At 40.8% G+C, this 26816-nt stretch overlaps 1 protein-coding gene across 6 annotated transcripts in view; it reads left to right on the forward strand.

Annotated features, from left to right (window-relative positions):
• Positions 1–26816, forward strand: part of GCNT2 (glucosaminyl (N-acetyl) transferase 2 (I blood group)) — a 113371-nt gene that overhangs the window by 59037 nt on the left and 27518 nt on the right. Inside the window, exons 1-2 of one of the 6 annotated variants that reach the window (XM_045189103.3) lie at positions 201–8969; positions 10299–14258. The exons of 3 other annotated variants lie outside the window; for them this stretch is intronic. In XM_045189103.3, coding sequence (XP_045045038.1) covers positions 8051–8969; positions 10299–10351 — 972 coding nt within the window. In that variant the 5' untranslated portion in view covers positions 201–8050 and the 3' untranslated portion in view covers positions 10352–14258. Of the gene's footprint in view, positions 1–200; positions 8970–10298; positions 14259–26816 lie in introns of those variants that run through there. 2 more of the 6 variants (XM_053920392.2, XM_024552308.4) reach the window with 2 other exon arrangements.

Genomic DNA, 26816 nt, shown 5'->3' on the forward strand with positions numbered 1-26816 from the left:
TCTGGAGTTTTGATCTGTTCTTTCATTTGGGCCATTTTTCTTTGTCTTGGGGCACCTGTTATGTTGTAAGGGGTGGAGACTTAGGTATTCTCCAGGATGGGGCAACCCACTTGGCTGGGTTGTGGTGCTATATGTGGGGGTGGGGTCAGAGAAGGAACAATGCCATTTTCTCAGCTCTTACCCCACTTTCAGATACTTCCCCTGCTACTCACAAGTGAATTCTGCCCTTTTGGTGATGGGGGGGGTGGGCTTATGTACATTCTAGGCCCCTTGGGCCCCTCCAAGGGACTCTTGTGTGACACTGGCAGTGTCTCCCACAGCTGAAACCCTGTAGGTTTTTATAGCCAGGGGTTTTGAGACTTTCTTTTCCCGGCACTGGAAGCCTGGGTTGCACATTCTACCTTGCTCCCCAGTTGTTCCTCCTGGTTTATCCACTAGTGAACGTGGGACCACTCCATATGCCAGCCGCCACCCTGCCACATGTCCTCTCTGCCTAGGCTGCCCATCTCCACCTCTCCTACCAGTCTGGATGAATGTTTCTTCTTTAACTCACACAGTTCGATTTTCTGGCAGTTCTGGTTGCTTTTTGTTTTTAAGTTGGTTGTTATCCTTCTTTTGGTTGTGCAAGGAAGCAAAGCGTATCTGCCTATGCCTCCATCTTGGCCAGAAGAAGAAGATATTGATTAATACATTTATATTTCTATTTCACTAAATGTTAGGACTCTGTTTTGTTTCATAGAAGGTCTGGTTGGCCCAATGTTAGCACCGATTTTCAGAGTCTCCAAGCCCTTGCCCAGGCATTAACTGATTTGATACTTACAAATCCTAGAGGTATTGATCAACAGTAATAAAATAGTCAATCAGCTGTACAAATAGTGTCCAGTCATCCTGTCTTTGAATGATCTTGCACAGATATGCTTGTGGAGTTTTTCTTGAGCCCACTTCATTCTTACTTCATCAGCTATTGCTGACACTAGGGTGCCTAAATCTGCCAGTTCTACATCCCTCTTCTAATCTGTTACTTCTTACCGCTTAGGTCTGAGAAATGTTAAGGTTGTGTCTAAACTAAGAATTAATAGGCTAAACCTCAAAAAGGATTTAAGCCTTTGGTGCTTAAACCAAAGATGATAAACTGACATCCTGAGGGTGAAATGGTGCGTTGGTGTGCATGCAATTGTGTTTTGAAATTTTATTAATTACTTGATAACATTTAAAGAATTTTTGAATTTTTAAAAAATAAAATTCAGATTTTTCACTCCACTTAAAATATCCAAAGATCTGGCATCTCTGGCCCCATGATCCAGCATGGATTAATTGCTCCCGTTGAGAGGAACTGCTTGCTTTAGGTGGAGTACATCTCATCACCAATATCCCCACCTTTCCTTCATGTCTATCACACCAGGGCCAAGTTTTAGCAGCCACTTGTGTACTCACTAGCTCTGTTTTTCTTTCCCTCCAACCAGCTTCACTTTTTAAAAAATCTTACCTGCCTGTACACATTTGAATGTGTGAATCCAGCCTACAACATGTGATCATTGTTTTGGTTGCTAGGAGGTCTTTTTCTTATTTACTTTCTGTGTCTCACTTATGGCCAAAATGTATGAGGTTGCCAGACTGATGCAACCAGAGCCTTAGATGGGAAGCAGAATGGTGATGTCAAGTCAACGGAAATGAGAGGACCAATCAAAAGCATTGCCTTTATTCAGTAGCCAGTAATTATGCCAAGAGAAGCAACCTGGGGTAGGGAACTATGAGGACTTCGGAACAAGTCAAGCCTGAATACCAACCCTGACCCCACAATACCAGCATTGGCATTTGCCTATGATAGCCCAGCAGGGGTGGAAGCACAGGTCGTGTGAGATTAATGAGAACTAAGTGACCATGAGGGGGAAAAAGATCCCATGAGGTCCCAGAAAACCCCTGGACAGCCTAGCCTTTTGTTTTAATGTTGAGCTGAGCTGACTATGTCTTGTTGCTGTCCTTGTCCTCGTTTGTGACAATAAAGGTTATCCTGGGTCAGAGCGAGATGGAGAATGATACAAAATGTGCACTTGATGACAGTTTTAATATGTTACGCAGTGAAAGTGAAAGGGGCAGAAATAATGACCTGGCTAGAATTTAATAGCTGAGCCCACCCAATTTGCTGGGAGACAATGCCTGTTCAGTCACCACAGACACCAGGCAAAACAAACCCCCTGCCAGGCCAGCTGCTAGAAAGGCATTACATTCTAACCTCAGGCTGTTCACCTAAACCATTGTAAATAAGGCAGGACAAACTATACTTTTTTTTTTTTTTAGATACCACTGTTTTGAACTATAAGTTGTGTTACACTCCCACTAGCAATCTGCTTTGACTAAATCATGATTAAAGATCTGTTGAGTTTGCTTTGTATTGGCATTTCACTAGAGCTCCCTACTGTAGGATCAAGGCTCAAGGCAAAGAGGGGAAAAAACAGCTAGCTTGCATTGCAAGCTCTTTGCCTCACTTCCCCCTGCACTACCCCCTCCCCCCACCACCTCATGCTCTCCACAAGTCCAGATGTATTTTGCAGAAAAGTGAGTGGCTCTAGTAAGAATGAAGCAAAGTAAAGACATCGAAATGGACTAATCAGTTCTTCCCTTTATCTAGCCATATTCCTATTATCTCCCTTGCTCCTTTCCCTGGGTGTGTGTGTGTGTGTGTGTGTGTGTGTGTGTGTATGAAGGGGCATAGTGGTGAGGAAGAATGAAATTTAACCTTTATTCTTTTTGAGTGGGAGTACCTATTTCAACCCATTAGAAAGCCTTAAGAGAATAAGTGTTTTCATTTCCATGAGTAAGAACAGAAATCAAAATATCCTTTCAAGTTTAAAGAGAAAAAACCTTAAAAGAATAAGTGTTTTCCATTAGTAAGAACAGAAATCAAAATATCCTTTCAAGTTTAAAGGGAATAAAAGTCACATTGAATTGAATCCAGTCCCATATGGAAAACCCTCCCATGTAGGTTATTTGTACATCACTGATTCCTTCCCCAAGAGCTATTCAATGAGAGGCTAAGGTCCCACACTTGTGGTGTGGGATGTAGCATTTGGCGACCAGCAGTCGTGGTGTTTCCTAGGAAGGAGCTGGGCACGAAAGCCATCCGGGTGGTATTCACTCTACAGAGCCCACAGCCTGATGGTGTCCCTCTGGCAGGAACACCATTCAGGGAAATGGCCTCTTCCAGAATGCCCCATGGTAGTAACTGCTGGGCCCATGCTGAGTGCATCTACAAGAGAAATCAGTTCCTGGGAAATGTCTTGAACACATCCCTTCTTAAAAACTCAGCCCTCCCAAGACTGAAACCTGCCACAACTGTCTTGGCCACGGCTGTCTCCAACCACCCTCCAAATGTGGGTTTCGTTCATTTTTGGTTTATATAACTTTACCAAAGAACTCTTTCTTGACAGGATGATTAGAAAAGAGGGGGGAAAGTAGGAAGTTATGGTACATTATAAGGCTGGGAAAAATCTATGGTGCAAACAAACCCTTTCCATGTAGCACTAGATAAAGATTAAAGACAACTGTAGTAGTATAAAAATAATTGTCTATGTGTATGTCATTTAAGAAAAAGGAGCTACAGTGTCTTTCTCTTAAATGTGTCCAAGAGCCACCAGCAAGTAATTGTAGATGTCATGGTGCTGAGGTGCTCACGGCTCAAGAGCATCTTTAAGTATTGTTATAGTTCCCTGGTCCCCCCTGCCCCCTTCCCATGTGAGTATGTGAGGTACTGCAATGACACACCAGATGCCACCTCTCCTGCAAGAGAAATGAAAGCAAAACCACAAACACCCCGGAATGGTGCTCAGGCGACCTGTCAGACTAACGAATACCTTTGCTACTTTGGAAGCTGAAAGAACACCTGACATTTGGGAAGGAATTCCCAGTGTAAGTGAATTACACTTGAGCAAAATATTCTCTCACAAATAGGCTTGTGCTTAAATGCTCTCCTGCTCTTGGAGTAAGGAGTGAGATAGGGTACCTCCTGCCCTTGGCTTGGTGAGGACACAGACAGCCTCATTCTGCAATTAACTCACTTGATTCAGGTTGGGAGTCTTCTTTCTGGTGGATCCCAGTTGCCCAGATGTTGCAATTTGTTTTTGTTTCTGTAGAGAAGTACTTTTTCTTTCATATTCAGGATTTTTGACACCAAAAGAGCACATTTAAACTCTGTGTTCCCTCTTGATTGTGACTTACCAGTGTTGACAGTGAAATCCTTAGTGTCATAGGTCCAGGCCCTCCAATACTGTCTCAAACACTATTATGCATGCAATGCAGCGCTGTGATCTAATTTAAATAGTACCTTTTCATTATTTATACTACTATATATAATATATACCAACACTTTTGTTATGTTGCCTAAGTGGATAACCCTCTCTTAGTTACCTGCCCAACTCAGGACTTTGATTTATATTGCAGTTACCACAGTTACAAAGTTGTATTGGTGTCTTTTTTCCTTTGTAATGGAGTGTGTAAAAGAATGTGCATGGTGTGGTGTTCCTATGTCTGGAGTTTCATGAGGATTTAGGCATGGCATTCAGGGTTTGCCTACCTTTGTGGATTTATCTGTTAACCCCTCTTCCTCTGAGAGAGCACTCCTGCTGGCAGGGAACTCCCTGTTTTCTCTCTCCCACTGGTCATTCTTGAGTTAAGCACAGACCCATCAGCTCGGTGGCTTTAACATGAAAAATGAGCGTGACCTTGCCATTCTTTCACAGTTCCACAAAGAACTGCCAGCTTCACTGACCAAAAATTAAGGAAGGAAAATGTGATTTTTAGAAAGAATCCATCTTTTAACATCTGAAAACAATGTGTCTTTGGTGCTGTATCCTGCTCTCTGTTGTACTTTTGAAATCTACCCAAGTGAAAGATCACTTCTGGCTTAACTGTGATGTGCTCACAAGTACCCTTTCTGTTCGTTTTGTTAGTATTGAAACCAAGACTATTTATCTGGGATACATGCAATAGTGATTTCCACTGTGTTTCATTTGCAAAAATGGAGAACAATCTTCCCTGCTTGTGCAAATAATTAATATTCCATATTGGATTTTTGAAGACTTCGATATCTTGAATCTGTCAAACCTAGAAATTAAATTTCATCCTTTCATTACTGTGGCCTGAGTCCCCCCTGCCACCCCCACCCCACCCTTTTAGACGAAACTAAGCACCATTTCAGTTCCTAAACATCCAGTTTTTCCTTAGTATGTACGTCGAGGCCATCAAAGCTCATAGCTGATTTAGTAACCAGTTCATGTTCTGTCCTCACACGTACTCCTTAACACTGCTACGGTGAAAATGGGGAGGATGAAGTGTCCCTGTGTGTCTGGGAAGCATTCTACACTTGTACATCTTTTTATACTCTGATTCTATAACACTTCTGAGTTTTGTGTTTGTTTTACAACAATGATAAATAACAATGGTAAAGCAACCCAAAGACCAAGAGGTTTATTACCAATGCTTAGGGTTGTCTGAACTTTGCTGGCCAATAGAGCTACATGGCCAAATTAATTTACTAGAGTAATAATTTTTTCAAAAGCCAATTTTCTTTTCTGCATTTTCTATGTGAAACTGCCAATATCATGAATAGAAAGGGAGAACCATAAAGGAGAAGGGAAGTAATGCTCAGCTGCGTTCACGATGAGGAACAGTGTGGAAGCAGGCACGATCAGCCGAACTTTAGGGACCTGATGGTGTCGCTTTGGAGGTATCCATACTTGCATTTTGCATTCTTCATATGTACTCATATTGCCAAAGACAAATTTTCATCATTTATTGTAAATAACACTTTTCCCTAGACTTACCATAAACCTTCTGTGCTGTATTGTCTTCCAGCTACAATAAAAATTACTGAGTTGCATCACAAAAAAAAAAGTCCTTTCATTAACAGGCCCAGAAATATTATATATTTTTCAAAATAAAAATGACAACAAAAATTGCTAATGCTGACTGAACATATGTGAACATATACATAAACCCTGAACAAGAGTTACCTCATTTAATGTTCTAACCATGTGAAATAGCAACCGCTGTTACTTTCCATCTCACAGACGAAGAACATGGTACTTAGAGAGGCTGAGTAACTTGACCCCAGTCGCATAGCTAGCTAGTCGGTCAGTGACCAGCTGGGGTCTGCAACCAATTAGTCGGGCTCTAGCGTCTGGCCTAGGGATCTGCAGAATTAAGGTGCTGGCTTCTATCCAGCGGAATGACTTTAGAAAAAAAAAAAATATTTGCATTGGCTTTAGTTTCCTCATCTGTAAAATAAAGGTTGGGTTAGGTGATTTTTAAGATCCTGCCAACACTTCAGGTTTATCTCCAAATCATTGTCTGTCACATCCATGCTACTGTGGCCATTCGTTTGTCCAGGGTATTACAGGAAGTTAAGGGGTGGTGTGGGATAGGAGAAGGTAGGGTGATTGTTGCATTGTATACTAGCTGTTTTCTTAACAGCTGCTTCAATTATTACACCATGCCCAGACAGGTAGGATAGCTGGGTGACTGTGGAAGCGAGATGGGAGCACACCCACTGTGACTGCCACGGATAATCTCTTAGTAGGACTTTTAGTAGGACTCGTTACTTTCCCCCAGAAGCATCCTTACAACCTCCATCAGTCTGCAGCTGCTCTCTCCACATTTGCTGAGTGCTGGAGGCACCTGGCACACACACAAGCTTTGAGAACCCCTCTGTAATGTGACCAGACCTGCTGGGCTTCTCTTCCTGGCTTCTCTGAATCTCACCAACTGATACTTCCAGGAATTTTGCTGCAGTCCAGGAAGTCTTAGTTCTTTCTTCAGAATAAGGAAATGGGAGAGGGCATTGGGTGGGAGGTAAAATCCTTTGATTTCTATGAAATGCCCTCAAATCTCAAGATGTCAGGCTTATAAAGAGACCCAGTGGCTAGTCACTCTACATATTGTAGATAATACCATGTCAACAACATGAGTTATCTGAAGCTCTTTGTGAAACGGGAACCAGCTTTTGCTCTCTGGGAACAATGACTATCACCTTTCTCTCTGGCAGGCAAACTAATATTTCATTTATGTCACCCACAGCAACACTTTAATTTTTCAAGTCACTCCTAGGTTCCTTCTGCCTTCACCCTATGCCCACAACAGTGTAATCCTTATTTCCCTCTTCCCATATTTAATATACATACTATGTAACACCATCAGAAACTGTCTCATTTAATCCAGCAAACACCTACCTCCCCATCAGACTTTTTAGCTGCTGATAACTTGCTGTTGCAAGCGAATTTTTCCTTATCTGTGTCGGTATGTGCTCAGAGGTAGAGATAACACTGAAATGAAAAGACAGGCAGAAAGAGATAAAGCTTAGCAGAAAGAGATACAAAGCAGAGGAGCATTAGTCTGAAATGCAGTGGTTTCCAAGGCGTGCCAGCAGGCCACAGGGCTGACCCGAAAAAGGAGAACCACTTATTCTAAAACGCTAGAGGAAAGTGTGAAAAGAGAAGGGAGATAAAATCAGAATAGATTGGATGGAAAGGGGTGGGGTGAAGCAAGAGAAGCTCAACCCCAGTGAAAAGGACAGGTCATTCCTTTCCAGAACGTAATTGCTGTGATCCACCACTTGCATTTCATATGCAAATGAGGAGGGCTTCCCGAAGGCTGGGCGGGCTGAGCCACCACTCTGTGCTTTGCACTCTGCTGTCTGCACTCCGCTGTCTGTGCTCTGCGGTCTGCGCTCTGCTTGCTGTCTGCGCTCTGCTGTCTGCTGTCTGCTCGCTCTCGCATCCCAGCACCTAGGGCCTGAGACCAGTGCGTGTTGGAGAAGCATGTCGTCTCCCACCACCAGCATTCTCCCACCAGCATTCTCTCGCCGCCCGAGAGAATGGACTCGATACTGAAGTCAAGAATAAATGAGGACTAAAGGAGTTGGGAAAGGAAGCCTGTTTGAGAAGCTGTCGACATTCAAGACTAGCAAAGGAAGTGTCTTCACACCTGTGATTTCAGGGACTGATTGATCATTTCCCAATCCCTGGAGATAGATTCTTTCCTCAAAGTGGGGAAAATAATGAACTTTTGGAAGTATTACCTTTTTGCTTTCACTGTGCTCACTGTAGTTATTTTTGTGATACTTTACAATAGCCAATTAATCGTGCCAAAAAGGAGGTTGAATAGCTCCAGTGAAAGATATTCTGTAATAAATGCCTGTAAGGACGCCTTAGAAGATAAGTCAGCTTTTTTCTGGGAGAAGACATTGACATCACCTTTGGGAAGTGTTCCTTGCAAGGACTATCTGATCCAGAACCATTACATCACTAGCCCCCTGTCGGAAGAAGAAGTGGCGTTCCCTTTGGCATACGTCCTGGTCATCCATAAAGACTTTGATACTTTTGAAAGGCTTTTCAGGGCTATCTATATGCCCCAAAATGTTTACTGTGTTCACGTGGATGAGAAAGCCACAGCAGAGTTTAAGAAAACTGTGTGGCAGTTACTGAGCTGCTTCCAAAATGCTTTTATTGCTTCAAAGATCGAGCCTGTGGTCTATGCGGGCATTTCCAGGCTCCAGGCTGACCTGAACTGCCTTAAAGACCTAGTAGCCTCTGAGGTCCCGTGGAAGTATGCCATCAACACCTGTGGACAAGATTTCCCCCTGAAAACCAACAAGGAAATAGTTCAGTATCTGAAAGGATTTAAAGGGAAAAACATTACCCCTGGGGTGCTGCCTCCAGCTCACGCAATTGGCCGGACTAAATATGTCCACCGAGAGCACATAGGCAAAGATGGCTCTTTTGTGAAAAATACTAATATTTTGAAAACCTCACCTCCACATCAGCTGACTATCTACTTTGGCACTGCCTACGTGGCTCTTACCAGAGATTTTGTCAACTTTGTCTTCCATGACAAAAGGGCCATTGATCTACTGCACTGGTCAAAAGATACCTATAGTCCTGATGAACATTTCTGGGTGACACTTAATAGGATTCCAAGTAGGTACTAATTTCCATTATTGTTTTTTTCTTATTCATAGATTGAGTTTGCTAGATTGCATAGATTGAGTCAGTGCCTCTAGAGATCTGACTCATTTGAAGTTATTTTTTAAAAATTGAAATGCTTAGAAAACTATTAGTCTCATTGCTTTTTAGTAACAGTTTAGTGCCAGCTCTGTTGTCTTATAACTATGTGTAATATAGTAATCTAAGAAATCTGTTGAGCTGCAGGAGCTCTGGCAAAGCCACCTTTGACCATGTATCACATAGTTGTCCACTTTAACTCAGTTTTTGGAATGAATGCTTTTTGTAGTCCTCCATAAGCACAGCCGTAGCATAATGAGACTGATCATTTCATAACCATTCTAGAGCTTAGGAGTTGAAGTACGTAGTATTTCTTTCAGGGGATGTTATACAGCACTTCACTGATGCTCAAAGCCATTGCTCAAAGTTCATGGGGCTCTTTTCAGAATCTTTGAATTCTCTTTGGATAATTCACAAATTATCACTATGGCTTAAATGTCTCTAGTGTAAGGCCTGGATAAATACCCAGGTCTCAACTGACTTGGTTCAATAAGTCTAGTTTGATAGTTTATTGCCTAGAAGAATGGGTAGCAATGAGATGAAACATACAGGGAGACATTCTAGCTGGAGCTGAGCCAAACTAAATGCCTAATTTTTAAGGCACAGATTTTTATTAGAAATTCCAGTTTGCAGCTTCTTGTGTTTATATGCTGTGAAGTCTTTTCCGTTGTTATTGATAATGTGGAAAGGGTCTGATGTATGCCAGGCAACTGAAGGCAGAAAAACAGCACCAGACTCCCTCTTTGATTCAGGGCTGCATTTGTTTTCAAAATTCTGTCTCCCATATGTTATCAGAGATTACCTGCGGGTGTCAGCCCTGTGCTTGGGTGGCCCTGTGCCTGCGTGCTTGAAATAACTCCCTGCTCTTACAAGTACTGTCGTTGTTGAGGCATTTGAGTGCTGTTTGAAACTACCCTCATACCTGAAAGCACCCTCGTAGGAGTTATTAAGTGCCCCATAATGCAGCATTCCTAAGAGCTAAACTAGAGTGGTGGTCACAGAAATCTACTTAGAGAAAGAGGCAGAAAGAGGTTCAGCAAGGTAACTGGGCACAGAGACATCTGCTATCCTCTGAGGAATTTATTTTCAGATATATTAAATTGTCAGATCATGAAGACTTGCAGGAGGGGGAGTGAACCAACATTTACCATAGTGTAGTAAGTGTTCATCATTTTTTATAAGTAACTATTTAAAACACATGTAAATATTATATATGTGGAATCTAATACTGTTTTGTTGGTACAGTTTGTGCCAGGTATGTGATGTCCTACATCATTTCTTTTAATTATAAGAAATGATCATTGTTATCCCCATGTGAAGATGAAGGAAGAGGTTAGAGAGACTGAAATGCTGTGCTCGTCTTCACAGAGCTTGTTTCAGGCAAAGCGGGACCTGACCCCGGACTTGTGTGACCTGAAGTTGGAACTGTTTCTCTTGCACCAGGCAAAGAAGGAATGATTACTTTTTCTTTCCTGTATGTTAAAGCGAAGTCCCCACAGAATCACAGACAGAAGAAAAGATGAGGGTGGGGAACAATGATGAGGGCGGTGGAAGGAAGCTCCACTTCACCACTTTAAGCTAGAAATAAGGTTAGCAGGGTGTGTGTATGTGAGTGTTGGAAGACAGCATGCTGAGGCTTCGTGGGCTGCTGTGCTAGCTCGAGTCATGGGAGGGTTGTCCTTGCTGGAACTGGTCACCACACCCCACACCGGCATCTGTGCCAGCCTCCGGAGCCTCATCTGGACCAGGCTTTGGTCTGGCTCATGGAATGTGTTGAGGATTCTGTCTTCACAGAGTACAGAAAAGAAGTCTTCAAAAAAAGAATAGAATATTTTCACTATTTTTGGCAGTCAACAAATATTTATTTAACCTTTCATGGTACCAGGCACCATTCTGTGTACTGAGGGTACCTCTGTAAGCAGGCGTACATGATTCATGGAATTTAAATTTCAGGATTTGAATGATTGGGCATTAAATTTAGTGACTGTTTAGTATATTGGGCTAATTTCAGTATAATTTTAGAATATTAGACTAATTTTCCCCACTCCAACTTCTCATAAAATATTCCTCCCCTCCCAAATATTTATCCCTATTTTTAAAACAATTTTTAAAGTTAGCTTTTTTATAAAAAAAAGGAAATAGCTTTGCTGGTGTGGTTCAGTGGATTGGGTGCCAGCCTGCAAACCAAAAGGTCTTGGGTTTGTGTCCCGGTCACAGACCATGCCTGGGTTATGGGCCAGGTGGTGCGAAGGGCAACCGATGGATGTTTCTCTTGCACACTGATGTTTCTCTCCCTCTATTTCTCCCTCCCTTCCACTTGATCTAAAAATAATAAATAAAATCTTTTTTTAAAAAAGAGGAAATACATTCACAAGGTTTAAAATTTTTAAATTTTGCCCTCCATCAGCGACTAGTATTATTGCTTTCTTATATAACCTTGCAGAGATATTTTATTACGTTTATAGATAATTAAACTAATTAAACATGTGTGGAAATAGTACATATACTTTTTTAAAGTTCACCACAAAAATACACACAAAAAGAAAAATTGTCCTTATTTTGAATGTTCTGTTGTCTATAAGTGAGAAACAAAATACCACAAGATGTGTTTCTTATTTAACTAGATCATATGCAGACATCTAGGGAGCTAATTTAAAACAACTTTCTTTTTATTTTGAAGGATTTTTCAATCTTGGTCCTAGGAATTTTGTGGGAAGAAGGCACCAGGGACCTTTGCTCCCCAGAGTCCCACAGTGGTGAACCCCCAGAAAGGCTGGTAGAGCACTTGTTGTTCCCTTGTTTAAAGCTGTACTGTGGCTCCTCATTATCCTGAGGTCAGGGTGAAGCAGGACCTCCATGACCTGACACCCTCTCACTTCCCCACCCACTTCTCTACCCTTATTTCTTTTTACTTGATGCCTCATATTTTATGTTCCACCAACTCCTTGGCTCTACACACTTTTCCAATTTTTACCTGATTTTTTATTGGTGGCTTTTTATGATATCCTCTTTGAATCTCTATCTAATGTCTATCTAATTCTCTATCTAATCTCTAGAAACTCTAGAATCCTAGAATCTCTATCTAATTCCTATCCATCCTTTATAACCCAGCCAGATGTCACCTCCACTGGAAGCTACCTCAGATAACCCACCTCTCAGATGGTTGATACTCCAACTCTGGGTTCTCTTACACCCAATGCCACTGCTGCCAGCATTGAATTATAATAACTGCTAAGTTTCCTCCTCCCTACCTCTTTAGTTTTTGGGTTTCTTAAGGGTAAGAAATGTGACATCCATCTTTGTCTTCCCCTTCACTCACCACACTACCACCTATCATTGTGCCTGATTTAAGGATATGCAGGGTGCCAGATGGTTGTGAGTTGGATCTGTGGGAGTGAATGGATAGCAATGAGAAGATCGGAGGGGTGGATAAAAGCATCCTGTACCTGGGTGGGTGGGGTGAGGGCGATATTTTATAGAAAAGATTAGAGAAACAGTGAGTAAGATACTGATTGGAGGTATAATTCCACAATAGCTAGGTCAGGAGATAATATCAGTAAAGAGAAAGACACCACAAAGATCTTATAGAGTTAGTAAGCTCTAGAGTTCCAGTTCGAATGTTACTAGAGCAGTCCTGCCTTAGAAAATCTGGTTCCCGGTTAGCCAACCTGGGCCCATCATGCAGTCGCATCTGATGCCAAGGGAAAGTGCTGGCATTCTATGTGCACACCTCCAATTGCCGCCTTCGTGCACCTGGTTTGTGTTTCTCCCACAACTTGGCACCCTTCCAGCCCTACTGTCAGTACTATTCAGAGCCTACTCCCAGTTAGTGCAGTAGGCTTCTTCCGTCTTAATTGATCTAGACTATTCTTCAACTACTACTGGCTCAGAAAGAAACATGAGTATAAGGAAATGAAAGGTTAAGATAATACAACAATAGAAAGAAACTTGAAACATTCTCCAGGTGTAGCTGTCAGCAAACATAAACATTGAGCTAATTAGAAGGTATTGTATGTGTTCTCTGCAGCAAGGTTACTAGGGACTTAAATCTGGGTGTGGCTGGATCAGTCCCAGTCCTTAAAAAAAATTTTTTTAATTGATTTTAAAGAGAGAGAGAGAGGAAAGAAAAACATCAGTTTGTTGGTCTACTTATCCATGCATTCATTGGTTGATTCTTGTATGTACCCTGACTGGAGGCTGAACCCACAACCTCGGTGTATTGGGATGATGTGCTAACAAACTGGGCTACCTGGCCAAGGCCAGTCCCAGTCTTTTTTAAGGTATAGTCATTAACTACTGGAATACGTCCTGGAAAATGTGTCACTAGGTGATCTCGTAGTTTTGTGAACACCACAGAGTGTAACACAAACCTGGATGGTACAGCCTACCACGTACCTAGGTTGTGTGGTATAGCCTGTTGCTCCTAGCCTAAAAGCCTGCTCCACATGTTATTGTACTGAATACCAGAGGCAATTGTAACAATGGCAGGTATTTGTGTATTTGAACATATCTGAACAGAAAAGATGTGGTAAGAACATGGTACAAAAGATAGAAAATGGTAGGCCTGATAGGGCACTCACCATGAATGGGGCTGGAGGGACTGGCAGTTGCGCTGGGTGAGTCCGTGAGGCAGTGGGGAGTGAACGTGAAGCTCTAAGCCATCACTGTGCACTAGGGTAGACTTTATAAACACTGTAGCCTTAGGCTATACTAAATTTATAACACTATTTTTCTTCAATAATAAATTAACCTTAGCTTACTGTAACTGTTTTGCTTTATAAACTTTAAAATTATTTTTAACTTTTTACTCTTTTGTGATAACATTTATTTAAAACACAAGTATTGTACAGCTGTTCATTTTTTTTTCTCTATGTCCTCCATAAGCTCCATTCTATTTTTAAATATTTTTTAAACGTTTTTGTTAAAAACTAAGACACAAACACACACATTAGCCTAGGCCCACACAGGGTCAGGATCAGCAGTATCCCCGTCTTCCATCCCCACTTCTTGTCCCACTGGAAGGTCTTCAGGGACAATAACACACATGGAGCTGTCATCTCCTGTGATGACAATGCCTTCTTCTGGAAGACCTCCTCAAGGACCTGCCTGAAGCTCTTCTTAAGGAAGAATCAATCTTTTCAGAAATATGTCCATGCCAGTTTGCTTAATTTCTTTCTTTTCATCATAATAGATTTGCTTGTAAGAAGATGATATACCATCAACTTTCTTCTGTATTAATGAAAACCTTTCAGTGTTGGGGGGTCTGTGTTTTCAGACCTTCTTTTTTTTTTTTTTTGGACAAGTAAATAAAAGTGTATGTTTATTATTTTTTGTTTATTTTTTAATCTTTATTATATATTTTTTCCATTACCATTTAGTCTCCTTATACCCTCCTCCCCCTAGACTTAATTTTTCTTTTTTTTAAATATATTTATTGATTATGCTATTACAGTTGTCCCATTTCCCCCCCACTCCACTCCATCCTGCCCACCCCCTCCCTCCCACATTCCCCCCCCTATAGTTCATGTCCATGGGTCATACTTATAAGTTCTTTGGCTTCTACATTTCCTACACTATTCTTACCCTCCCCCTGTCTATTTTCTACCTACCATCTATGCTACTTATTCTCTGTACCTTTCCCCCCCTCTCCCCCACCCACTCCCCTATTGATAACCCTCCATGTGATCTCCATCTCTATGATTATGTTCCTGTTCTAGTTGTTTGCTTCGTTTTCTTTTGTTTTGGTTTTAGGTGTGGTTGTTAATAACTGTGAGTTTGCTGTCATTTTTACTGTTCCTATTTTTTATCTTCTTTTTCTTAGGTAATTCCCTTTAACATTTCATATAATAATGGCTTGGTGATGATGAACTCCTTTAACTTGACCTTATCTGAGAAGCACTTTATCTTCCCTTCCATTCTAAATGATAGCTTTGCTGGATATAGTAATCTTGGATGTAGGTCCTTGCCTTTCATGACTTGGAATACTTCTTGCCAGCCCCTTCTTGCCTGTAAAGTTTCTTTGGAGAAATCAGCTGACAGTCTTATGGGAAGACCTTTGTAGGTAACTGTCTCCTTTTCTCTTGCTGCTTTTAAGATTCTCTCCTTCTGTTTCATCTTGGGTAATGTAATGATGATGTGCCTTGGTGTGTTCCTCCTTGGTTCCAGCTTCTTTGGGACTCTCTGAGCTTCCTGGACTTCCTGGAAGTCTATTTCTTTTGCCAGATTAGGGAACTTCTCCTTCATTATTTGTTCAAATAGGTTTTCAATTTTTTGTTCTTCCTCTTCTCCTTCTGGCACCCCTATAATTCGGATGTTGGAACGTTTCAAGATGTCCTGGAGGTTCCTAAGCCTCTCCTCATTTTTCCGAATTCTTGTTGCTTCATTCTTTTCTGGTTGGATGCTTCTTTCTTCCTTCTGGTCCACACCATTGATTTGAGTCCCAGTTTCCTTCGCATCACTATTGGTTCCCTGTACATTTTCCTTTGTTTCTCTTAGCATAAGCTTCATTTTTTCATCTGGTTTTTTAACAGATTCAACCAATTCTGTGAGCATCTTGATAACCAGTGTTTTGAAGTGTGCATCCGATAGGTTGGCTATCTCTTCCTCGCTTAGTTGTATTTTTTCTGGAGCTTTGAAGTGTTCTGTCATTTGGGCCATTTTTTTTTTTTGTCTTGTTGTGTCTGTTACTTTAAGGGGCGGAGCCTTAGGTGTTCCCTGGGGCGGGGTAACACTGGTCGCTGGGCTGTGATGCTGTACCTGGGGGAGGGGCCCAGAGGGAGCAATGGCACCCGCTCCACTCTCCACCGGACCTCAATCTTTCACTCTGCTACCCACAATCAAACTGGGCCCCTCTGGTGCTGGTTCCTGAGTGGGTGGGCTTGTGCATGCCCTAGGCCCCTGTGGGTCTCTCCAATGACCTCTCCTGTGAGGCTGGAAATCTCTCCTGCTGGCGCCCCAACCCCCACAGGTGTTTTCAATCAGAGGTTTGAGGCTTTATTCCCACCCCCCCCCACCCCCGCCCTGGGTTGCGCGGTCTGCTTCGATCCCCGTCGGGTGTCCGGTTTATCTGTGCATGAATGTGGGGCCGCAGGGTCTGCTAGTGGTCAGACTGCCTGCCCCGTTCGTCCCACACTCCGCCAGTCTCAGTCCCGCCAGGGCAACTCGAGTCCTCTCCACCCCGGCTGCCCATCTCCACCCCTCCTACTGGTCTAGATGAATGTTTATTTTTTATTTCCTTGGTGTCGGACTTCCTTGCTATTTGATTTTCTGTCAGTTCTGGTTGTGCGAGGAGGCGCAGTGTGTCTACCTACGCCGCCATCTTGGTTCCCCCCCTAGACTTTTTAAGGAGCTTTCTGAAGTCTGCAAAAGCTTCTGCTAAACCCTTCACAGTGAATTTTCTTAGAGGTCCTTTTTTCTTCTACGCTTTCCTTTCTTATTGCCTCTTGTTTCAGTTCTAACACTAACTACTCATTAGCCCAGCAATTTCCAACTTTTTTCATCTCAGCACTCATAAACTAATTACTGAAATTCTGTGACACACCAAAAAATACATTTTTTGCCAATCTGACAAAAAAAATAGGTATACTTTTAATTCATTCACACCGGATGGCTATTGTTGTATTAACTGTTGTCATTTTTTAATTTGACAGTCTAAGGGAAAAGAGGCCAATGCCTTTGACTAAATAGCCAGGCACTGCATGTTTTAAATATTCTTGTGGTGTACCAGTTGAAAATTACTGCATTAGTCAATTCTTCAGAAACCGCACCTAGGAGCTCCTCAGTGACATCCTCATCCACACCCAAATTAAAATGGTTTGCCATCTCAGGCACAGCCTTCTTAATTTTTTGCAACCTTTGCACTATGACATCCGGACAGCTACAGTGTCACTAGGCATTATTGACCAAAACATTGTTATGGGCACATGAGCTCATGCATTGTGTTCTCTGTACATTGGCCCAAATTAGAATTTAGTTTGTAAGACCACAAAGGATGCATTTAATCATACTGATTATACTGACAACCTAGAATGACAAACATTGATGGGCTGTAGAATCAGGTCTCAATAAATGTCATTAGAACATTCGGGTGTACAATAATGCTATTTTTTTGTGGCCATATGACAGTTTATACTGATACTTATTTTTGTCAACATGAAAATAAATTACAGTTGAAAGAAAAATTATACAAAACAAATATATTCATGAGTTCTATTTAACAGTTTTTAAAATTATATCATTTTGTGTAGCCTCATAATATTAAATACACATAGAAAATTTGGACATGATTTTCAAAACATAGTAATAGTGATCTGGGCCTGTGTGGCTTGTTTTTCCTTATTGCTAAGGGGCTCTAGGCTCCTTTAGGGCCAGTGATTTGAGGAAGATCTATAATGTGCAATTTGTCCTGGCTCTTGAGTACTAGACTGAGGAGCCTAAGTCATAAAATACTGAGCTCTTGATAGAGAAAGCTTAGACTTAATCAAACTATACTGAAGATATAGGCAGATGAAGGATCATATATGATGCCTCTAGCTATTGGCTGTGCTGTAATATTTGGATCATCATCTTTATTGGGGAATCTGTGCCCAGTTGGTTTTATTGCCTCCAGCTCTATTAAAGGAAATAATCAGGAAACCCTGCTCTTCACTAGCTTTTAATTTATAATCTCTAGAACAACATTATGCAAGGTTTAAAAATGGAATAAAGTGTATATGAATATTTAATTAAGTATACATACCATTATGATTGGTAAACATCCACTAAGCTAAATTCATGTGAATTTAACTCTAGCAGAAAGGATTAATGTAGCTGCCACTTCAGCACTGGCAAGACCATTTCTAGGATTTTCACTCAGCCTCCCATCAATCTCTACCAATTGCACAAGACAAATCTTTTCTAGAAGCAGCATTTTTTTAAACAAAAACATAAATTTCATTTCAGTGACTCTCAAAACAATAAAATAAGATATTAGTTATCTATCAAAGCCTTAACAAATCTATAATCAATGTCTAAGTAATCTCTTTAACATAAATATCTCTACTCTCTCTCTAGACCACTACAACAGCATCTCTGTCCACCCCATTTTGAGTCCACTTGCTTCTAGGAAAAGGGACCAGCCAAGCATACTTTTTAAATCCTGGCTCCCCTTATTCACTAACTGTGTGATACTGGCCTTAGTCTATTCTGCATCCCCATTTACCTATCTGTGATGATGGGAATAATAAATAGTACTTAGTTCCCAGAGAACTTATGAGTATTAAATAAGATAGTGTATCTAGTGTGGTAGTTCTCAGACAGAGCGTGGCTCAGAATCTGCTGTAGGGCCTATTAACATAGATTGCTGGGCCCTAACCCCAGAATTTCTGATTCAGCAGGTCTGGGGCACGGCCCAGAATCTGTATTTCTAATAAGTTCCCAGGTGACACTGGTGCTTCGGTTAAGGAAGCACACTTTGAGAACTGCTGACGTGGCTGTCTCACAGAGACTGGCTTGTTTACAGATTTGTAGCAAATGTTGGTTCTGTTCCTTTCCATCAGAGGCTCTCCTTAACTAAGAAAGCAGGCAGCCACCAGTGAAAATGAAGGTGACTTTGTATAAGGAAAAGCTTTCTGGTGTTGATTGTATGAAGTGGATACTACAAAAGTGGAATACAAATGACTGATGTTTTGGAAGTACTCCTACTGAGGAAATATCCTGGGCTTTGGAGTGAGACAGACCTAATGATGAATTTTAGCTTTGCCTTCATTAGCTTTGTGACTTTCGCTACCCCTGAACCTCAGACTTCTTATGTGTAGGTCACAATAAAGATGGCTACTTAGTAAGGTTGTTTTGAGAATTAAATGAAAAAAATAAGTTTGTAGCGTGATAGGTTAAGTATTAATCCACTTATGAACATATATTAAGAAAACCTAAATGTAGCATAGTAGTCCTAAATTAATAAGATCCTCAAGGTGTTGAATTAAATTATTTTAAATATCTTTTCACTATAAAAGGAGGATGTCTACACTGTGGCTTCCCAACCTTGTGAAACTAGAGGTAGATACACCCAAAGAGGAATAGGAGGAGATATAAGAAAATTCAAGCAGTTTAACATGTAGGGACAGGTATTTATTCTTTATAATTTTGATTTCCCTTAATGTTATTGGTGTGTTTTTGAAACTACTAAAAATCTTCACTAAGTCCTGATAGTAACACTGTGAAGTACGTATTCTATTAGAAGAGTGTTTCCTTTGGGGTCACATCATGTGAAAGGAAAAGGACATGGGATTAATCGATTGTTTCATTTTCTTAAACCCTACGGTGTAATAGAAAGGACTTAATATGTCTGCTCAGAACATAATATAATTTCTTGGAAAACGAAATCAACATAGTTAAGACTGGAAAGAAAGGTGAGAGGCTTTGCGCAGTCATTCCATAAAGGTTTCTGCTGGTCTGGCCATGTTCTTCCCATTCACATGTTCAATTTCCTCAATATTAAAACAAATGTCCCTTCTAGTTACTGACACAGAGGTAATTTTAAAATATATATATTTTATTGATTATGCTATTACAGTTGTCCCATTTTTTTCTCCCTTTTATTCCCCTCCGCCTTGTATCCCTCCTCCCACCATCATTACTCCACCTTAGTTCATGTCCATGGGTCATACATATAAGTTCTTTGTCTTCTCCATTTCCAATATTATTCTTAACCTCCCCCTGTCTATTTTGTACCTATCTACCATTTATGTTTTGTATTCCCTGTACCTTTTCCCTCATTATTCCCCTACTCCTCCCTGCTGATAACCCTCCATGTGATCTCCATTTCTGTGATTCTGTTCCTGTTCTAGTTGTTTGCTTAGTTCATTTTTGTTTTTGTTTTTTAGGGTCAGTTGTTAATAGTTGTCAGTTTGTTGTCATTTTACTGTTCATAGTTTTTTATCTTCTTTTTCTTAGGTAAGTCCCTTTAATGTTTCACATAATAAGGTCTTGGTGATGATGAACTCCCTTAACTTGACCTTATCTGGGAAGCACTTCATCTGCCCTTCCATTCTAAATGATAGCTTTGCTGGATACAGTAATCTTGGATGTAGGTCCTTGCCTTTCATGACTTGGAATACTTTTTTCCAGCCCGTTCTTGCCTACAAGGTTTCTTTTGAGAAATCAGCTGATAGTCTTATAGGAACTCCTTTGTGGGTAACTGTTTCCTTTTCTCTTGCTACTTTTAATATTCTCTCCTTATCTTTAATCTTGGGCAATGCAATTATGATGTTCCTTGGTGGGTGCTTCCTTGGGTCCAACTTTTTTGGAACTCTCTGAGCTTCCTGGACTTCCTGGATGTCTACTTCCTTTGCCAGATTGGGGAAGTTTTCCTTCATTATTTTTCAAGTAAGTTTTCCATTTCTTGCTCTTCTTCTTCTCCTTCTGGCACCCCTATGACTTGGATGTTGGAACATTAAAAGTTGTCCTGGAGGTTCCTAAGCCTCTCCTCATTTTTTTTTTTTTTTGAATTCTTGTTTCTTCATTCTGTTCCAGTTGGATGTTTATTTCTTCCTTCTGCTCCAAATCGTTGATCTGAGTCCCAGTTTCCTTCCCTTCACTGTTAGTTCCCTGTACATTTTCCTTTATTTCACTTTGCATAGCCTTCACTTTTTCCTCTATTTTGCGACCATACTCAACCATTTCTGTGAGCATCCTGATTACCCGTGTTTTGAACTCTGCATATGATAGGTTGGCTCTCTCTTTATTGCTTAGTTCTATTTTTTCTGGGGTTTTGATCTGTTATTTCATTTGGGCTGGGTTTTTTGGGGGGTTTTTTTTTGGTCTTGGCGTGCTTGTTACATAGTAAGGGGAGGAACCTTAGGTATTTGCCAGGGTGGGGCAACCCACTTGGTTGTCTTGTGGGGCTATATGTGGGAGAGAGGTCCAAGAGGGAACAATACCACTTGCTCAGCTCTCCCCAAGCTTTCAGTCACTTCCTCCGCTACCCACAAGCAAATTGGGCCCTTCTGGTGCTGATTCCCAGGTGGTGGGTTTGTGTATGTTCTAGGACCCTGTGGGTCTCTCCAACAAACTCTCCTGTGAGGCTTGGAGTTTCTCCCACTGCTGCCTCAACCCCTACAGGTGTTTTCAGTCAGAGTTTTTGAGGCTTTATTTCCCTGAGCTGGAACCCTGGGTTGCACAGCCTGTCTCACTCTTCAGTTGTTCCTCCCAGTTTAGCTGCACAGAAATGTTGGACCACCTGCTCAGCCTGCCTCTGCCTCTCCCAGTCCACCAGCTGCTATCTTACTGTGAGTCCTCTATGCCCCAGCAGCCCATCTCCACCTGTCCTACCAGTGTGGATGAATGTTTCTTCTTTAACTTGTTGATTGTCAGACTTTCATACAGTTTGATTTTCTGGCAGTTCTGGTTGTTTTTTGTTTTTAAATTTGTTGTTGCTTTTATTTTGGTTGTGGGAGGAGGCAAAGTGTATCTAACTACACTTAAATCTTGGCCAGAAGTCCCCACAGAGGTAATTTTTAAACTGTATTATGAAATTCACAAATATACAACAGCACTGAGAATAGTACAGTAATCTCTTGTGCCCATTGGTCAGTTTCAACAACCATCAACATACTAAACAAACTCAAAGAAAGAAAACTTAAAATTGGTACCAAATCATTGAGCTGACTCTAAAATTCAGAAATTAGTAGCTTCCTCTTTTCAAAGGAAGTATAAAAATACAATATTCCAGACTAAGGTTTCCATATATCGTATGATAATGACTTCCTGAAAAGTGAAGGTCCCTTCACTCAGCTTCAACTTTAGGATATATTACATCAACCAGAGTGAGATTTCTTGTTCCTCTTTTTCTTTTTAATGGACAAAGCTAAATCTACAAGCACTTGCTCTTTAGGCATTATAAGCAAGACTCAGAACTCTGCTTCTTAGGATCTCCCTTCTCTTTGCCTTCCTCCTTCCTGTATGGAGAATGGAAGGAGTATGCTACTAAGAGCAGTAAATTGATTAATGGGATACACTGTTCCATGTGCAGTGTTTAGAAGTACTTATTAAAATCTCTTCTTGCAACTGAATATTCTGCTTCCTCTATTAAAAAAAAAAAAAGGACCAATTGGCAATCTTATTATTTTATGCGTCCCCTCTGAGTTTGACTTTGTAATTGAGATGAAGAAATTTTGCCTTCAGCCAAATCTTAGTATATTTTCCATTACTACATGTTCTCATAGAGCCTTCCTTGCTGGGTTCAATTATCTTGTTAATTTTTCACATATGTAATTTAATCTGAGATTGCCTGGGCATCAAGCTCTGTAGCTTCACATGAGATTTTTGTGATCTTTCAGGGCATATGGAAGAACGTGGACATGGGCATCCCAACCTTGTCACTTAACAGCTCATCTAACTCTGGACAAATTGCTTAACCAAGCTGAGCCTCAGTCAATTTTGGTTTTAGAACACAACTGAAAGTTTGGAAGGTTTTTAAGAATTTATTAAAAAGTAAGAATTGTATTCTAGGCAGTTTTGGTTCAACTTCGCCCCCCTCCCCACCAAAAATATATATCTGGAGAATAATGTGTGTTACAGCAGTGACTATGACTTGCTAATATTTCTTTTCGAAGATATTTGTAGAAGGGCCAGAAGGATCTCTGGGTGGCTCTGAGGGTGTAACTTGCAGATTATCCCAAAAGGCTCTCGTGGATTGGAACAGTAGTTTATGGACTTGGATATTTTAGATGCTTCATGGCACACAGCTAAGAACAGTACAATATTGAGCAAACAGGCAGTAAGTATTATGAGGCATGTGTGAATGTTTTATTTTCCTTTTTATACGTGCTTCAAACTCCAGTCTCTTGATCCTGGAAAAGTGGTCACTGACCTAGATGTGCACAATGCAAAATTATTTTCTAGGTTCTAGCCCCTGTTTTTATCTAATTGTTTCACCTTGGGCATGTCACTTAAATCTCTCTGGGCCTCAGTTCCCTCCCCTTGAAAATGAGGAAATTGGGTGAGGTGATCAAGAGGTTCCTGCTTTATTTTGCTTTAACTCTGGAGCATGCAATGGAAGGAGCAAAAATTTTAGAGACAGACAGATTTAGGTTTCATCTACCTGTTGTGTGACCTTGAGCAGTTCTCCTACGTGGGCTTCAGTCTACTCATCTATAAAATGGAGAGAAAATTAGCTTCATGAGATTGTTTTTGAGTGTTACAAGACAATGAATTTATACCTCCCAGCTCAGCCTTTGTTAATTCTATTACCACTCCATCCCCACCCCCTTTCTATGGTATATTAATGACGTGACTTTCCTATTTATATTTCACTGTGACCAGTGGGATTAATGGAACTGTAGCCTCTGGACAATGAATTTCTTTCTCTGCCATGGTTACTATGTCCATGTCTGGATTCCCACTGTCTCTGCTGCCATGATTTAGCACTCAGGCCGTCACCCTCGGCACTATGTGGAGGTGATTTTTGTGCTCTGAAATTCTGGCCAAATGAGTAAATTGGGTACTGAGAATTTACACACTATCCCCATTTGTTTGTTCATTTTAATATAGCACATTTGCCCTCGTTTTTGTAGAGTATTTTCTGGGTGTGCTCATAAGTGCTGAGTTAGGTGGACTAAGGCTCATATAGCATATTAACTACGGGGGAGGGAAGAGGGCACACTGGAGTCAGACGACGTGGCTTCAAACCCAGCTTTGCAGATTCCTACTATATATGATTTGAAGAAAACTATGTAATCTCTCTGAATATCAGTTTCTGCATTTGTAAAATGGGGATGGTAATAGTTCCTACAATTGTAAGCCAATTATGTATATTAATATATATCAAGTGCCTAGTATATACCAATAACTGTTAGTTGTTTTCATTCCTCCTACTTGCCCTCATTAAGGGACAACAGGGGCTGGGAAAATGCAATCTCCCAAGATGCAGAGGCTTCTGAGATTACTCCAAAGGGTCTGGAAGACTTTCCCAGAACTTAGACAAAATCAGCTTGATTTTATTCCCAAGTTACAATACTACTAGGGCTTATCCTGGTTGGGGAAAAGAGGGGAGCAGAGTAACTAAGCATATGACACTGGTTAGTGGGATAGACTGTCCCATGTGCATGAACTCATGTACTTAAACAGTAGGAAACACAGATGGCCAACAACAATCTTACGTCAGTATTGAGAGCTTGACTCTTGAGGATACCTGCTTTTTCCGAATAGCCTGAATCTCCTTTCTCTGCCCCAGTTTTTAAAAAATGCAGTGTTGTTTCCACTAGAATGAGGAGGCACCTGAACCATGTCGAAACAAGGTGTCTTGGTAAGGGGCATCTTGCTTGTCTCCCTCCGTCAGCTTCCATTCACTGTGGCCCAGTAGGGACATGCACAGTGAGGGGTGTATCAAGTGAAGTAGAAATGGCCTCATTTACCTTCAGAGTTCCCCAGAGTCCACATGGAATGTAGAGTTGTTATAGAATGAAGAGTATGGGTCTCCAGAGGGGAGGAGGGAGGGAGACAAAGGAAGAACGAAGGGGAAGGGCCTAGTTAAAGAGTAAGTATAAATGACCCACAAACATGGACAACATAGTGGTGATTGACTGTAGGAGTGTGGGGAGGTGGGGCAGGGGAGAGCAAATGGGGGAAAATTGGGACAACTGTAATAGAACAACAATAAAAATATGTAAATAAAAAGATAAATTTTTAAAAAGAGTGTGGGTCCCCCTCCCTCAAAGGGTGAGGGGCTCAGATCATAGCTTCTTCTGACTTGTGATCATGGGCAGTTCCTTCAACTCTTCAAACTTAGTTTCCTCAGCCAAGGATTGATAATCTCTTGAGGTGGTGATACGGAGCACATGTCATGAGATGTGAATGAAGTAATAACTCTATAACTATGGTATAACTAGTAACTTAAAACTCTAGAACCAGAACTCTGAAGCCGTAGTACCACTCCATACACACAGAAGGTGCCCACTGAATATGGTAATGGTTTTTGGAGTGTGTATATGTATAGTTTTTTTTTGGGGGGGGTGGAGGGTTGTGGAAGTTACTGGAAGGATTAGAAACTTAGAATGGCTACCTGAATAACAAAATGATTTTGTGAAGTGGAATGGGCAATTTCATACTGGACTTGGAAGGGCTATCCTCATCATTTAAGATTAAACAAAACAAATCAAGTTGCATGATTTTGTACATGAACCGGGTCACAAAGATGGGACTTCTAAGTCATAGTAGAGCCATCTTTGTATGTTTAGTGCTTCTCATAATTTCTCTCTGAAATACCCTAGATACCAGAGCAGAAGGGCAACAACAGCATTTTGGTCTGTATGTTGCCTAACACTGAAAAATGGGTTTTAATGACAGGCCTCTGTAAAAAGTGTTCAGAATTCATATTTTAAAAGATAGTGAATCTTAATATTTCTCGAATGAAAATTCTATAAGTATACAACAAAATAGAGTTAAAATTTATCCTTTTATCATGAAGGTGATCCGTTCTGTTACACATTGTTGTTAAATTTGAAGCAGCTTTCCATTTTATTTTTAAATTTATTTGGAGTAGAACTTCTCCTCGTTGGTATCCAGTCCCATGTGTTTTGACAATTGCAGAGAGTCCTGCATTCACCACCACAATCAAGAACAATTCTATCTCCTCCAAAACTCCTCTGATGCTAACCCCAGTTCAAATCCTTGGAAAGCTGTGACCTGTTCTCATTCCTCTGGTTTTGCCTTTTCTAGAATGTCATAACATGAATTCATAGAATACATAGCCTTTGGAGCTTGAAAAGGAGCTTCCTATTCTGCTTTTCTTTTAATGAATGCATTTGTGTTTCCCAAGGTGTGTATAATGGTTTCGTATAGATTCTCTGGCAGCTTTCATATCTGTGGAGTATTGGTTACATTTGGCTCACTTTTTTTTCCCTTTATTTTATTGATTTTTTTAGAGAGAGAGAGAAAGGGAGAAAGAGAAACATCAATTTGTTGTTCCGCATATTTATGCATTCATTGGTTGATTCTTTTATGTGCCTTGACCAGGGATCAAACCCACAACCTTGGTGTATCAGGACAATGCTCTTACCAACTGAGCTACCAGATCAGGGCAGCTCACTTTTCTTTTCCCATGTTATTTATTTATTATTCTCAATAAATAATAGATCAGCCAGACCCCTTATTATTTTTTAAAAAGTAGGGTCAGCTTTAGCAATATTCATTTGGAGTAATAAATTAAAGTCAATATAGCATATAATCATATCGTGATTAACCTTGATATGGTATGCTTTTGTTACCTTGGATTTGACAATATCCATGATTCAGAATAAATAGTAGGAACACTGTGAACTTAATTGGAAGAATAAGAATAACCAAAACTGTGTTTCACTTTTATTCCAGAACACATGTGACAGACTCACAAAACTTCCCTTAATGAGTAAGTCCTTTCGGTCAATCATATCATGTGAGACCATCACAAAGAGCACGCCGTAATACCTCACTGAGATTTCTTATCAGAACAGGATCTATATGCATTTATAGATGGCTCAAGGCTTTTTCTTTTTCTATAAACTCAATATATTACTCACTGGTTCTGGATCAAAAGATGCCCATAATACAGAGTTTATGAAATGTTGAAATAACTGTTGCACAAATGAAAACACCAGTTTGACTGCTTAAAAGTCAAGCCCGCAAAGAGCCAGAAAAGTGGTTAATCAAAAGTGACACTGTGATCCCTAACATGACCCTGAGCAAAGGGAAAGGGGGCCAGGGCAAGGAACTGAAGAGGCCAACATTTTTTGAAGTCTCATCTGTTAC

The sequence above is a fragment of the Desmodus rotundus genome, chromosome 3 (genome assembly GCF_022682495.2).
Source record: "Desmodus rotundus isolate HL8 chromosome 3, HLdesRot8A.1, whole genome shotgun sequence".
Classification (NCBI taxonomy): Eukaryota; Metazoa; Chordata; class Mammalia; order Chiroptera; family Phyllostomidae; genus Desmodus; species Desmodus rotundus.